The sequence below is a fragment of the Pogona vitticeps genome, chromosome 1 (assembly GCF_051106095.1).
Source record: "Pogona vitticeps strain Pit_001003342236 chromosome 1, PviZW2.1, whole genome shotgun sequence".
In the NCBI taxonomy this organism is placed as follows: domain Eukaryota; kingdom Metazoa; phylum Chordata; class Lepidosauria; order Squamata; family Agamidae; genus Pogona; species Pogona vitticeps.
In genome coordinates, this window is record NC_135783.1 from 97,585,447 (window position 1) to 97,601,730 (window position 16,284).

At 40.5% G+C, this 16,284-nt stretch overlaps 1 protein-coding gene across 1 annotated transcript in view; it reads right to left on the reverse strand.

Moving 5' to 3' along the window:
• The window catches only part of CRYBG1 (crystallin beta-gamma domain containing 1), a 123,033-nt gene that overhangs the window by 3,186 nt on the left and 103,563 nt on the right, over window positions 1–16,284 (reverse strand). Inside the window, exons 18-22 of the mRNA XM_072998249.2 lie at window positions 15,521–15,650; window positions 9,594–9,733; window positions 7,900–8,023; window positions 3,528–3,686; window positions 1,365–1,527 (exon numbers count right to left, since the gene is read on the reverse strand). Of these exons, the coding sequence (XP_072854350.2) occupies window positions 1,365–1,527; window positions 3,528–3,686; window positions 7,900–8,023; window positions 9,594–9,733; window positions 15,521–15,650 (716 nt within the window). The remainder of the gene's footprint in view (window positions 1–1,364; window positions 1,528–3,527; window positions 3,687–7,899; window positions 8,024–9,593; window positions 9,734–15,520; window positions 15,651–16,284) is intronic.

Here is a 16,284-nt window from a genome sequence, read left to right on the forward strand (position 1 = left end):
CCCAGTCCTGTCTCCCCAAACCGACCCATCCACTTACGAGTGGCTGCGTGGCTGATGTCCTGCTCATTGCGCCAATCTTGGATGTAGCCCAGCTGGAGCTTCCCTGCCTCCCTATGCTGCTGCTGACCAATCAGGCGCTAAGTGGGGAGACTCATCATCCTGCCTCCTGGCTGGAGTGGCCAGCAGTGCAGGGAGGTGGGGATGCCCCAGCTGGGCTACATCCAAAATTGGTGCGACGAGTAGGAGACCAACCATGTGATGACCTGCAAGTGAACAGGTCAGTTCAGGGAGGCAGGACTGGGCTTCCTGGCCACCTGGGTCTGGGATATTCATATACAAATACAAATCTCTTATCTAGGTGTGATAACCACAGGGAATTAGGTCACGATTTGGACAGCTTGTGGAGTAGTCTGGTGCAATCTGTTTTCTGGCATATGACACACAGGGAAATGTGCACTGATTTGTAACCAAGCAGGGCTTTTTTGGTTCTGCTGTAGGGCATCTACTTTTGTGGGCTGGGCTTAACGATTCCCCAACAGATAGAACAGTTGCCTTAAGGGAAATCACTCTTATTGAATCAACCCTTTCGGGTGCAATCAGGTGCATGCTTTGCAGTTGTCTGATCACACCCTTAGTTTCAGCAAAGCAGCTGCCTCATAAATCTCCAGAACAAAACCTGAAACCATAGTTGGGAACACTGGGATTCAGACTAGACATAGTGTACATCATAAGGTCCCTTCCAGCTCTGCAGCTCTAAGATTATTATTATCTTAATATACTTTAAATGTTACTTAAAGCAGAATTTACCCAGCTAGATTGCATGATTTTTTTAAAACAAATTTTTTATTATTCAAGACTATTTTGACGCTGAATCTGCTACAAAAAGCTGAAAAAATGATGGCTGAAATTCTGTTGCCCAACAGAAATGATGTCATCACCAGCAACAGATTACAGTACTGTACTACTGATTAAAACCTCCATTTTGTGATTTTGGTGCAGATGGCTTTGTTGCATTGTGTACAAGGCATGTGCACCCTGGAATTGCAAAAGGTAGCTTTTAAAGAGGAGCAATCTATCACTGAAGATACAGTAACATCATTCCCATTGCACAAGTTGAACCTAGCAACAGGATTTCAGCCAATGTAACATAAGAGCTAATGCTAGCTAATGGAAATTTATTTTTTAATTTTCGGAATAGATATGGCTGAACTATAAGGATTCTTATAAAAGCAGAACAGGCCAAAATGTCGCTTGCATTTTACACAATGTGCTGAGCTGTGGAAAGCTGGGGAAGATCATGATAAATGTTAAGAAGTCTCATACAGCCCAAAAACACTAATAACGTTCCAGCAAGAAGTCCTTACCTTTAACGTCTAATACTAAGTTTGGTTTCATTTTGCTGTAGATCTTGCCATCTGGGTTAATAGTCCAGTTTTGCTTTTCTTCATTCTGTTGAAGTGCAAGGCCCAGTTTTGCACCAGGAGTTATCAGGTTTCCTACAATTGTCAAGCAGAAATCTTCCGCCACCTGTGCAATTAAACAACAATCAGTCAAAGCCCGTTTCTTGCTACTTCTCACTGGTAATTCCGTATATGGATAGGCAGAACTGAGTATACTTGAACATCTTCTGGCCAGCTGATTTTCACTGGCAAGTTTCCAACAGTATTCCTATATAATAAAAATATGATTTATTAACTCAGACAACTCAGATTTACCAGCTGCAATCCTGTTGCTTAGAGTAGTAAGTTGGAACTAGAGTAGGCCCACTGGGAATTTGATTGGTCAGCTTCACCATAAATTCCATTGATTCAATGGGCCCTCTAGTTGTGACTTAGTATACTTCACAACAAAGCATTTCAGCCATAGAAACTTAAACAATTTGGCCAATATTTTGTCATGACTCACTTTCACTCCTTTCACCACACAAGAGATCTTATTACCAAGTCTTTAGAGCAAAAAAAGCAGACTTATGCTAAATCATTATTGTCCACAGTCATTTAAAATATAAACATAGACTATACATATACAGTACTGAGAAACAGATACAGCATGCAGGGAAACAATGGAACTCGGCTTCCAAGTCAATGTGTTCAAATGTTTGAAGCTGCCCTGTTGAATAAGACACTCAACTGATCCATCAAGGCCACTTTCTCTTCAGGAACCAGTGGGAAGACATTGTTCAGCCCTGGTGCCTAACATACTTTTTTTAAAAAAAGAGATTCCATGTATTAAAACTGGCCTTCCTTTATGCAACACATGCATTTTAGCTTACTGGATTGAGGCTAGGACTCAGGAGCCCTTTGGTCCAAAGCCTTTGCTTAGCCACTGGGAGGTGGGCAAGGGTAAATTCTGCTTCAAATGTCTCACCTCATAAAAATCCTGCCAGTGAATTGCCTAAAGTCGGAAGCAACTTGATGGAACATAACAACAACAGGTTCTGCTCAGGGCTATGTTGAAAAAAAATGAGATGAAAGTGCTCAAATGAAGAGAAATTACAAGCCATGTGTCAACACCATACTAACTGTCATAAGGGAAACGAATGAAGCCCTCTTTTGCACTGTTTTGGCTAAAACCAACATCTTAACTTCAACATTCTGCTGTAAACCCACAGTTTCTAATGTGCCCATGTCCAAGCATGTTCATGGTGCACTGTAAAGAAGGAAACTATTCCACTATGCATGACTGACATTGTTGAGAAATTTTTCCTTTGGCAGAATGCTTTGAAAGATCTTACACAACACTTAAAAAGAAAGAGTCTCAGACACAAAGCTGATTACTCAAACTCTGTTCATTTCTTCAGATGTTGGGGTGAGGGTTGGGAAAAGAAACACTGATCACTGAATGATAAGGTGTTTTTCCCCCCTAATTGAATTGTTTAGAATTGGCTACCAGGCTAGTGCTGACAAGCGCTACTACAGCAAGCCTTGATATACGAACTAAGTTTGTAATTAGATTCAAAACTAGCAAATTTATTCACAAAAAGCTGGAATCAGGATTCTGTTTATTTTAAACACTGCTCCTGCAATTCGATAGTAACTCACATGTTTTATTGTCAGTAATAAAAAACTGAAGTCAAGTCAGCAAAGAGCGCAGAAGCACCACAATAAAAAGATAAATTAAATAAAAATGTTCGCCCCTCCTTGCTCCTGCCCATCAGTTCTCAGATTCCCCCAAATGGAATGATGCCACATGCTGGGTCTGGGTGTCCAACAGGGAGGGATGTGTGGTTGGCAACAGCAGCAGTGCAGCCCAAGGTCCCAGCTCTTGCTTCCCTGGTGATTCCATTCTAAGTTTCTGCTGGAGCCTGGCACCAGTCACATTAATTGGCAGAAGGCAAATTTAATTAAAACAGTATGACCCACTAATCTTTCTTCAACAAACATCTGAAATGTCTGAACAGGCCAATGATAGTGAGTTCTCCTGTTTTCTGGAACAAGTGAATACTCTTTTCTGTTTTTCTTATAGAAAGCATGTGATGAATGCTGAACTGCATATCTTAGCAAGAAATGTTTTGTGTAAGACCTTACCCTAGATTTGATGAATCCATCCTGATAAATCCAAATTTGATCATCAGTTTTCATGTCTTCTGCAACCTGTATCCTCAGAAGATTCAAGTCATCTAGATTTCCATCAGTTGACATGAACTTTCCTGTTCCTTTGTTTCTAAATCTGAAATATACCCGTTTCTGTAAAAAGATTGATAGCATTTGAGCCATACGATCTCCATGATGTCCTCTGCATCAAGGGTCCCCAACCCCTGGTCTGCGACCCGGCACCAGTCTGTGGCCTAGGCAGGACTAGGGCATGGATACAGATCTCTTGCCCCCCGCAAGCACTTCCCCCGCAAGCACGCCCCACGCCCCTGCACAAGTGTGCCACGGCCCTCGCACACGCCCCTCCCCCAACCACTCCTCAGTTGGGAAAAGGTTGGGGACCACTGCTCTACATGACTAGCTATAGCAACAATGTTATATTTTCAAGCATTAGCACCTGAAGATGCTTTTACCTTCCCATAGAGTAGGGTTCTGCAAACTGGATTACAGAAATAAATATACAACACATGTATAAAAATAAAAAGCACCCATGCAAATTCAGGTCTACAACACACAAAAAGACATGCAAATAATAATGTGTCCATTCATTACGGTAACACTGTAAACCATTTTTGGATCTTTAAAATGTACAGTCAGAATAGAGATATCCTGGAGCGGCTTCCTAAAGATGAAGAATGTAATACGCAGCACAAACATTAAACTATTAAGAATGCAACTTTGGATGGTATTATCTATTTTCATTTCTAATGTATGACATTAAATCATGGAGTTATACAAGGTACTATAAAAATATGGAACCATTTAAAATGTGAATTTATTTCAGGATGCTAAGTATTTCTGGGATCAAGAGCGTGATTGAAAAGTAAGTATCAAATCAAACAAATAATTACCAGGCACACATAAAACAAAGCAAAAAAAAATGCAGAAAAAGAAAATAATTTCTCACATAATGAGAAATAAAAAGTACACATTGTTGCAATTTATAATTCAAGGTAAAGTAAATGGGAAAAGAAGTACAGCAAGGGAAATGTCATGGCTAAGGAACTTTGGATACGGATTTGGATGCATCAAAACATCATTTTCTGAGTGCACACGCCACCCTCAGATAGCTCAGATGAGCCCTGGACCATTTCACATTCTGAGCCCCTCATTATCTGGAATAATAACAACGGTGTGCTGTCAAATCAGTTCCAACTAATGTCAATCCTTCTCAGGGTTTTCTTGGTAGAGAGTACTCAGAAGCGGTTTTACCACTCCCTTCTTCTGAGGGCCCCTTTGCCTGTGCAGCTTGCCCAAGGCCACAGGGATTGGCTCTTCTGGGAGGCAGAGCGGGGCAATTAAACTCCTGGCCTCTGCCTCTGCAGCCAGACGCCTAACTCACTGAGTTACCCACCTAACCACTGTTTGGAAAGAGGGGCAAAAATGATTTTAATGTAAAGAGTGGTTCTCTCATGGTCAATACAGGGAAGCGTTATTGAGCAGGTCAAATCAATCAAATACTTGGGGATCAATTTTTTCTACAATGGGAGCTGGCTAACTCACCGCAAGTGAGCTCTATCACTGGCAAGAACTAGTGCTTCAGCTATTGCCCGTTTTTTCTATCTGAAAGGGAACCGATATGTCCCTATGGCTCTAAGAGCTTTCAATGCAAAATCTTGCTCCCAACTCCTATATGGTGCCCCCATATGGATTGAAGCCTTCGATCGCACCATCGAAGGCTTACAATCTGCCTTCCTGAGAAAAATACTCGGATTGCCTAACTGTGTCCCCCATGCCGCTATGTGCATAGAAACGGGATTGCTATTGTTGGAAACCCATGCTTGGCTTTCGACCTTCAAGTTCTGGCTCCGCCTTTTATTCAACTCCAAACAGAACTCTTTTACCTTTTTGATGTTGACGGATCATCATGCTTCCCAATGGTTGACCACGATTCAGAAAAAAATCATGTCCTTAGGAATTTCCCTGGATACATTCCACCTGTCCTCTAGTCAGGCAATACTTCGATCAATCAAACGCAGACTGTTAGACATCCAATTCCAACATCTGACCGAGGCAGCTCGGAAAACTTGTTCCCCTAGCCATTTGGGCCTACCCCTGAAGCCAGGGCTCTTAGCTCCCTATTTCTCCTTTCTAACTGACGCCCACTACAGAAGAGCATTTATGCTGGCAAGATTCAACGTACTACCGTCGGCTATTCTACTTGGTAGATACCATAGAATCCCACTTAATCTCACACAATGCCCCTGTGGTCAAGATGCCATCGAAACAGTTTCTCACGTTCTCTTGGACTGCCCTTTCTACAACAGCTTGCGAGCAAGATTTCTAGAACCATTGCTCTCCAGTTTTCAAGGACGCTCCGATAAGGCCAAGGTTTGCTTTTTAGTCCAGGGGAATATTAACCATGTCACTACCTATGTCGCTCGCTTTTTACATACTGCGATTCAAATCAGAGAGACCATCCCCCAGGCATAGTTAAATCATTCTCCCAATGTAATCTGGTCATGGCTCTATTACTCTCCACAGCTTTTTTTATTGATTTAAGCTTTGCATTAAGCATTCCTAATCTATATGATGCAGTGGTCTACAACTACTGTATACCTTGAAACTATGTAATGCTTTATTCTGCCCGCATTGAAGCTTTTTGATCTGCTTCATGCAGGGTATATACCCTCCATCTCTCTGAGGACCCCTGCTTGTTGTATGTTCTATGCCAATAAAGGTTATGATGATGATGATGATGATGATGTAAAGAGTGGTAAAAGCTTCAGTTTTGACTCAAGTCAATAAACACAGCCAAAGAGTTGGAAAACCATGATGTGAGGCCCCTGTGTGAGATGTGAGAGTCAGCACACTGGGGTCCTGCAGACCCCATATGACACCTATCCTTCAGTACAAAAAGAATGACAGAAAGAAATGCTAAGTTCCAAAATTTCAATCAACAAATAATGATATGCATTTACAAATGTAAACATGTTTTTTCCTATGGGATATCAGATCCATGTGCCAGCACAGCCTGCCTTTGATGTATGTATTTTTTTATAAGAAACGTAGTTTGTCTATTAATTCAGTGTTGACATAAACAAGTAATTTAATTCATCCTTACTTCATTCATATATTTTCATAGAAAAAAGGTATAAACAGTTTAAAGAAAAAAGAAAGTTGCATAAAGATTGACATGAGCTGAATAGGACTAGTAGATTTGTACAAAAACCTTGGATTTAAAGGTGCATCCTCAAAATGATTCCTTCTGAATAGTCTAAACCAGGGGAACTAATTGAAAGGAAGAGGTCTGAGATAGCAGTCTCTGATTTGAATATTTAAAATGAGTGCAGGGGGGGCATTGGCAGGTTAGGGTACAATTTTAATCCCTGGATTTTATCATAGTTATAATCCACCAAAATCTGGCACCATGATGGTGACAAGCAGATGTAAAAAAATCCCACTTCTAATTTTCCACGAATTATATTGTCATAGTAACACAAGGTACATAGGGAGCTTTGGCTTAAGAGAACTGCAATTCCCAGAGCTGTAAGTTATCCACTTTTTATTTAAATATACTTTAATACCATTAAATAATAGTAGTTTAGGAACAAGAATGGGGAAAACTACTGGTTTATAGTTTTAGCTGGTTGAATAGTTCAGTGAGTTAGGTATTTGGCAGCAGAGCCAGAGACTTGGAGCTCAAAACCCCACTCAGAAGAGCTACCCATCTCAGAGGAACCAGCTTGTGTGGCCTTGGTCAACTCCTCCATTCAATTCCGTTGATGCAAATGATGGTCCTCCACTGCAACTTGTTCTGCCAAGCATCAGGATGTCAACGACAGATGGGCACAAACGACCAGATCAATGGACAGCTGAGCAGGTGTTCTGTGGTTCGACACCCTGCACCCTCCAGCAGCTATCCACTTGGAGGAGGCACCACCCAGAAGAGGTGGGGCAGGGAAGCTGGGATGCTGTTTCTGAGTGGTAACCCACTGGAAAAGATGGGGTGCCGAGCCGCTGCCGGACACCTGTCCACCTAGCTGGCATGAAGCAACAAACCGGTGATTTGTACCCATCTCTAATTTCAATCATTATATGATTTAGTGATACCAGTCTTCTCTGAAAAGCAATATAGTCAAATTGAAGCTAAACAAAACTAATCTTATTCTAGAGGCAAAACTGTTAAATGGAAGGGAGGAATGATTCAAGTCTTATTGAAGTACATCCTATCATCCATAAGAATGCTTTTTGTGCAATACCACCACACAGAGACTGAAGGCCAGCTGATAAGTGGAGTAGAGAAAGCAGAATGGTTGAAGATGTGCACATACTTGACTTCCAAAAATGGACCATTGTTTCTTACCTGTAGCAAAGGTCGTAGAGAACCTACTTTGTGGTAGCTGCTTGACTCATACCAGTTTGGTATTTTTTTAGGTAATAATAAACTCTGACGGCCTTTATAATTATTGTGCTCATAAACAATCCATCTGAAACAAGGCATATTTGACTAATTAGATCTGTTAATTATTGCATATAGCTTGGCAATATTATACAGCAAAAATGTTTAGAGATTTTACTTCAGCAACCAACTGGTGTATTATTTTGTCAAAGTGGAGGTTTATTTCCCAGTAAATATGTCTGTGCTGGAGATGCTGTGATCATATTATATCGAACAATGGTGTATGTTTGGGTACAATAAACCTCATTTCATTGTAATAATGGATACCTAAAAAGGCTCACAAAAAAGAAAAAAATGGGGCAATGTCATCAAGAAAAGCTGACAACTGATCAAGCAGTCTTTTGTTCTAGCCTCTTTATTCTGGTCCAGGAGCATATGCATGGACGGATTCTCAAACATTAATCTCCAGAGGATCTTTACAATCAGACACAACAGTTGTCCAAGACTTGTATCTGCATATCTAAATTGTGCTTAAAGATTAAATGCCCATGAGAGTATAAAATCCAGAGTTTGAAGTGGGCTTAAAAATCATTGCTTGCATCAAGTATTGGAAATAAAAATTGTGTGTTTAATTAAATACAACCCTCTATCTAAACTGAGCAAACACCAGTTTCTTTATACCTCTCCAGCTGTTCCTTGCAAGATAAAAAAGGAAACCTTGCTGCTCATCTATCTATATACTGCTTAGGCAATAAACTTAGCTTGATAAGTCAAAGTGTCGTTTCTCTAACTTAAATTGTTACTGTGTAGTAAAGCAAAAAATCCATGGTTAAACTCCTCTGCAGATAAATGATCACGTCTTTCCTATGACAAGAAATGACAAGAAATGAACTGCTTATAAACAATATCAAGAAATTATGTGAGAAGTGTAAAAGAAACAATCGTTTCACCAACAGGCAAGAACTCTAATAGAAATGATTGACCTGAATTATTTAAAGAATTGAATGGTGGGGTGGGGCCAATGGCACTGGTCTATCTTCAGCAGTATTTGGGCCACTGTGTGGCTATGCACGAAAGGGGCTTTTCTGCTGTGGAACCCCATGTGTGAAATGCCCTCACCGTAGAGGCTCTGTTGGCACTGATGCTGCCATCACCTTCCCACCAATCTGATTTGTTATTAAAATTTTGGGAGGCTAGCAATCACTGCTTAACTAGACTGTAGACTTCTGTTAAAGTGTGCATGGTTTGAAATGGTTTCAAATTGCTTTAAATTGTTTTATTGCCTGTAACCTGCTGTGAGATCTTTTTGATATAAGACAGGACATAATTTTTTTTTTTTTTACAAAGAAAACAGCACTGACAACCTAGGCCAGTTAACTACTCAGTTCATCTCAGTTTCATGGTTTTAAAGACAATCTAAAATGTATAGACTGAAATCCAGTAACAAGTTGTTGTTTCTCAGATTTATTTCCCCATGGGTAGATAAAAACACTATTTTTTCCCCTGAGACTGACAAGGGAAACCCTGTACATTTTCAGAGACAAAGGAGAAATTACACATTTTGTATTTTACAAAAAATGAACATTTTATGAAATAGCACTTAATGGTTACTTAAATTCTAAAAATGATTAAATTGCTAACTACAAAATGTAACTTACATTCCACCAAGGACTTCTATGGAAGCTACACGAGGATTGTAGCCAAGAAACCGAAGATTTACAACTTCTTTAGTAAATTCCATTTTCTTTCCGTTGAAGTTTTCCTTTTCGAAGAGAGCTATAACTGGCTCAGAAAGTTCCTATTTTAAAGAAAACATCTCTTTTATTTTTTACATCAGATGTTTTGAAAAATGTTGTAAGCAGTCATGATAATGTTTGTGAAATACTATGTACTATTTATACTTAGGTTTTCCCATTCTGCTCTGAGGGAAATTACTTTTAATTTCCACAACAAGCTATTCACACTGGATAAATTGTAATTTGCCAGGGATTTGAATTAGCAGTTTGAATAATGTTTCCAAAATGGGAGGAGTTGCTGAATTTTATTTACAAGTAAATAACAGCATGAGGAGAGGCCTTCATTCTCTCCCAAGATGCAAGTTGTTGACCTAAGTTTTAACTCAAGTAACTTTAGTAACACATGCATATTCTCAGGGAATCAGCAACAAAAAGAGTTCTCCGTATGGTGCAGAACTGGCTACATGGCAATAAAAGCTATTACTCATAAAAGAGTTATTCCAAGTGTGGGATGAAAAATTGAAAGACAAGCAAGGTGATGACTTGCAGCCACACCTTTCATCCTTGACTGCCACTTCAATCAGTCAGCAGAAGCTATGATTGCGGAACTTCCCCTACAGCTATATGGATAAACAGGTCTGGTTATAGACCTGCAAACGGTAATTTTTCAAACACTAAGGAACTTGAAAATCTAGTACTTTATAGAGTTTACATTTTATACACACTCCCAATATTAGACAGAACTACTAGCATAAAACTGACAATTCATACTGTAACTCTCTGAACACTTGGGCAGCTCACAATAGCCAGACTACACAGCTTATTTTAGATGTGACCAGGATAAGGGAAAGGTACCAGGTGTAATTTCTGGCACTTACTATCCTATTAAAGGTTTCAGAAACAACTCATGACATCTAACAGTTAAGCTGTGTTCAGATGTTCAATAAAAGGATTAATCTGAACCCATGAACAAAAGGAATAGACTGCTCCTGGCATCTCTCTCTTGTCTCCCAGGTGCTGACAGCTAAATCCAAAGTCATTCTCCATGCCTGGGGGTTCTCCACAGGACCCAAAACTCTAAAAATATTCAACCTGCTAGTCTATTCCCTTTGCTCATGGATTCAGGTTAACCCTTTCATTGAAATCTGAAGAGAGCTTTAGATACACAAGTATTAGCACAATTCACAGAAAAAGATCTAGGAGATGCAGAAATCACAGGACTGGCCTATCCATAGTCCTGTCTCTGTGTTATATTGCCAGCTAAGAATAGTGGCAGCTTCCGACAGCCAGACATAATCGTAACATCAGCAGATCAATGTTAAAAGTTTTTCACTTGCTTTTCTAACCAGAAGGACATTTTATGCTAGAATGGATAATGTTTCTCACATATTGGAAAAGATATGAGTGCTGTAAGCTCCGTTATGTAGATAGAGAATGTTAGGTGGAGGCCCTGAGCAGCAAGCTGGTCTAGTCTCTGGAGCTGGCCAGGCTCCACAAACATGCTGATCAGGAGTTCCTCCCTGCACCCCAATGTCCTTCAAGGAATCTGCAAGACAGAAGCTCTCCCACCAAGACTATATGGACTCCCCAAAATCCACAAAGACTCAATCCCACTCAGGCCCATTGTAAGTGCCATCCGCTCCCCGACATATGAATTAGCAAAATACAGTGGTGCCTTGACTTCCGAACGTAATCCATTCCAGAATGGTGTTTGTAAATCAAAACGTTTGTAAGTCAAATCAGCACTTCCCATAAGAATGCATTGAAACCCGATTAATTTGTTCCAGCTGTTTTTACTTCTTATGTCAAAGCACGGTTTGTAAGTCAAAGCATTAGTTCCCATAGGAACTAATGCAAAACTGGTTAATCCATCCTCTACCACTAGGGGGAGAATTTTTTAAAAAGCTCCAAGATAACTTAGGTTAAAAAAGGGCAGGAAAGGAGAGAGACAGAGAGAGAGAAGACAATGGGGGAGGGAGAGAGTTTGGAGTCTAAAAGGTTCCCCTTGACAATTTTTGTCCAGTCGTGTTCGACTCTAGGGGGCGGTGCTCATCCCCGTTTCCAAGCCATGGAGCCAGCGTTTTGTCCGAAGACAATCTTACGTGGTCACATGGCCAGTGCGACTTAGACATGCAACGCAGTTACCTTCCCACCAAGGTGGTCCCTATTTATCTACTTGCATTGGAGTCTAAAACCTATGCTAAACACACACATTTACACCAACACATTTTAAACCAAGCCAGCACAGACCCTTGCAAAAATTCTTCTGATTTGCAAGGGAAACATGCAGGAACCTTTGCAAAAGGACATAAAACAAATGGAGCAGATCAGAAATGCAAAGAGAACAAAGCAAGAAAGCAAGGGAAGCATGCAGGAACCATTGCAAAAGCACAGAAAGCAAATGGAGCAGATCAGAAATGCAAAGAGAACAAAGCAAGAAAGCAAGGGAAGCATGCAAGACACAATGAAAAATGAGGGGGAAACCCAAAAAGCAAACAGACCTCCCAAGATCCATCAGAAATGGGAAAAAACACTCCAAAAAGCAACCAACCCCCACATCGGAAATGGGGGGGACCAAAAAACAACCCCCCAAGACTCATCATAGCACAGAAACATAACCCCCTCAGCCGAAAACCACGCTGCAAAAATACCCAGAACAGTTTTTAAAAAGTATAAAGCAGCACCTTACCTTTGCAGGTAGCCTCCACGGATCTCACACTCTCTAACTGCTGGAGTGAAAGAGCTACAAAGAAGCAGCCTCGTCGCCACCGACAGTTAGAAATTTGAATTTCCTGCCCTTTCCCCTGCCTTTTTGTGTTGGTAAGTCAAAGCTCCGTTCGCAAGTCAAAGCAAAATTATGTGAACTGAGCTGTTCATAACTCAAAATGTTCAGATGTCAAGGCACTCGTAAGTCAAGGCACCACTGTACCTAGCCACCCTCCTACAGAACCACATTGGACAAACCTCATCCTGTATCAAAAACTCAGGACATTTCATAAAGGAGATCAGCACCCTAAAACTCAAGCCCTGGGACAGACTGATCAGCTATGACGTAGTATACCTATTCACCAAGGTACTGATAAAGGACACTCTGACACTCATCCAGCAGATTTTTGCAGAAGACATCAAGGCCCTTTTCCAACACTGCCTAACGATGAACTAATTTCAGTGGGATAATGAGTTCTATGAACAGACAGATGGAGTGGCCATGGGGAGCCCCCTCAGCCCAGTTATAGCAAACCTCTACAGGGAATATTTCAAAAAAACAGGCCCTGGCTTTGGCACCCTTTGCACTCATAGTCTGGTTCCGATACGTGGATGACACCTTTGCAATTTGGAACCATGGTGAAGAAAAACTGGAAGAATTCTTAAACCATCTCAGTAGCATTCACCATGGAAAAAGAAATAGAGGGCCAACTCCCTTTCTTAGATGTCATGGTCATATGCAAACCTGACTTCCTATTGGGACACAAGGTCTACAGAAAGCCCACCCACACAGACCGGTACCTACACAAAAACTCCAACCACCACCCACAACAAAAAGAGGCATAATCAAAACACTGGTAGACTGTGCAAATCAGAACTGTAAAGCTCAATTTTTCAGCACCAAACTCAACCATCTGAAATGGGCCCTACAGGCGAATGGCTATTCCAAGAATGAAATCAAAAGAGCCGTCAGACCAAGAAAACAACACCAAACTGAAGAGGAAAAACAGCCACTCACAATTAAAGTATTTCTGCCATACACTTAAGGGATCATAGACCACATGGGGAAACTTTTGAAATAACAAAACCTACAAACAGTATTCATGCCCACCACAAAAATACAACAAATGTTACTTTTAGCAAAGAACAAAAGGGACCCCCTCACCACTGCAGGGGTATACCGGGTACCTTGCAGTTGTGGCCAAGTATATATTGGAACCACAAAACGTAGCATCCACACCAGAATCAAAGAACACGAGAGACACTGCAGACTAAAACAACCAGAAAAATCGGCAGGAGCTGAACACACCCTGAAACAGGCTGGCCATGAAATTCTGTTTCAAAACAGAGAAGTACTGGACAACACCAGCAATCATTATGTTAGACCGCACTGCACTTAAACCCACAAACACCAGCAGAGCTTCAATGAAGCCTGGTTCCCAGGACTGAAAACACAGCCTGCGAAAGGTCAATGAACTCTACCCAGCCACAAGGACCAGTGATCACTTTACACAAAAGACACCCATCAACCACAGTGACAGATCATCTCTCCCCCTTCTAACAATACACCTACAACAAAAACATGCTGATCACCATAATCACCTTTTTGTCCTAAAAAGGACAAAAAGCTGATCCCACTGCTATAAATACTCAACTATCCCACAAACTATAGCAGAGTGCAGACAGAGTTCTGACTCCTATCCTCTGAAGATGCTAGCCACAGAGACTGGTGAAACTTTAGGAAGAAAAACCTCAAGAACACAGCCAGACAGCCTGAAAAACCTACAACAACCTTCAGATCCCGGCCATGAGAGCTTTCAAGAATACATAGAATGAAAACAATTTATTCTGATATGCTTTTGTTCTGATTACATATGTACTGAGTTGTAGAAGTGTCCAACACTCCCAGCTGCCATGATAGCACTGGGTAGGATGGAAGACGACTTTTCTTCAGGAACAATCCATGTCCATTACAAGTTATCAGCATTACATAACCTGCTCTTTGTGTCATAATAGTACGAGGACAAAGCATAGGTTGCAGCTGTCAGCAGTCCTCAGTCATGTGAAACTTCCCCCACCCCTGCCCCGTTAGAGCTATGTGGAAACAACGAGAGCTGTCTGAAAGCACAGTTGGAAAAAAATGAAAAAAGTTTCCACAACACATCCCATTAATGCCAGCTGGGAGTTTCAATTATTGTGATGGAAATAACCTAAATATACACCATTGTATCAGATATCATTTTGGTGTGGATGGCTGTGTTCTGAGTCGTCAAGTCAGAACCTCTTTCTTTTTCCTTCCTAGCCAGTCTAAATTAGGAGGCGCAATGTAATCAAGATGGCATCATAATATTATTCAAATAAGTACAGTTCTATATCATCATTAGTGACGACATTGACCTCACTGGAGAAGAAAGATTGTGTCTCTGCACAGGGATGGCAACTGGTAATGATTCCTGTATCCTTACGCTGTATTGTGCTGCAGGACAGAACAGTGGGAAGCAACAAACTGCATTAGCGTTCATCCCATTGAACTATGGTTTCCTTGAAAACTGCAAGAGTTGCCTTTCTAAGAGGGTCAAAAGACCACCCCTCCAAAATGAAAAAAAGACATTTTAATTCATGTTCTTGTTGTCATAAACAGCTAGGCTGGTTTGTTATATGTTTCTTTTTTAAATGCATGTTGTAAGCCGCCTAGAGTGGTCACAATTGACTAGATAGGCGGGGTATAAATGAAATAAATAAAATAAATAAATAAATAAAATAGGCTGATGTGGAGCTTAAATTGCTTTGCAAACAAATGAGATTGTAATAGTGTTGTAGCACTATGGAACTGATACCCATTTAGCACAGAGTAACTACATGGTTCATGAGCATGAAGATGATTATCTAGTACTGAAAGTTTTAAAAAGTTTCCATTCATGATTAGAAGGAAAGGTTTCTTTAACAGTATCTAAAAATGTTCAGCGTAAATCTGTGGAGCTGCTTTCTGCTAAAGGTCATATTTGCAGTGCCCACAACAGTACCACTTCCTTGGTTGTCTCTGCACCCAACCCTGCATCCTTGTATCTTTTAACACTGTCTCAGAAATAAGTCAAGTTTCTGCTTTACATTGCTGTATAATTCCTTTTTTTTTTTTAACTTACAATATTTATAACTTGCAAAGACTTCAAGCATGTATGGGGTAGGCAACCCATTGCAGGCAGATCAGGATAGGCTCCTTCTTCTAACACGTACTGATTACCAGAAAAATTTTCTTTGTCATATGCAATCCAACTGCAAGAAAAGAAGAATATGAAAATGTATACTGTAATAAAGTCTAAACAGATTGCTGGTCAGAAGTAGCATATATTGGACCTCATATAGTAATTCCCATTCCCTTAAAGATGGCTAATGACAGGGAAAAAAACATTTTCAAAACAATCAACAGAATACAAAGGCTGAAAACCTGTTGCCTGAAGAAGGGTGATCATTTCATAAACAGGGCACAATTTTCATTAATCAAAAACTTCCGAGTTCTACACCACAGTTTTTCTGACTCTTGTATAATCCATTTCAGTGAGTAGAAGCCACAGGAGGCACACTATGGAAAAAGAAGACTACAATGACTGAAACTCTTCCCCTGAAGTCATGTCATCCTGCAGGAGTGACTTCTGGTACTTAAAGATTTCCTCCTTCCATCCACATAATGGAAAACATTACATGGGATTAAGAAAAACTGCGGGACAGAGGTAGGAAGTTTTTAATTACAAAGATTGCCCTTTCAGAGGCATAGTTACGCCAACAAGATTTCAGCTGACACAAATATATAAAATGTAACTTTTTTTACATTTTACATTTACATTTAGCTCATAGTAAATATGTGTACACTACAAAGTGCAGAGGAAGTAATCTGAACATACATTCATTG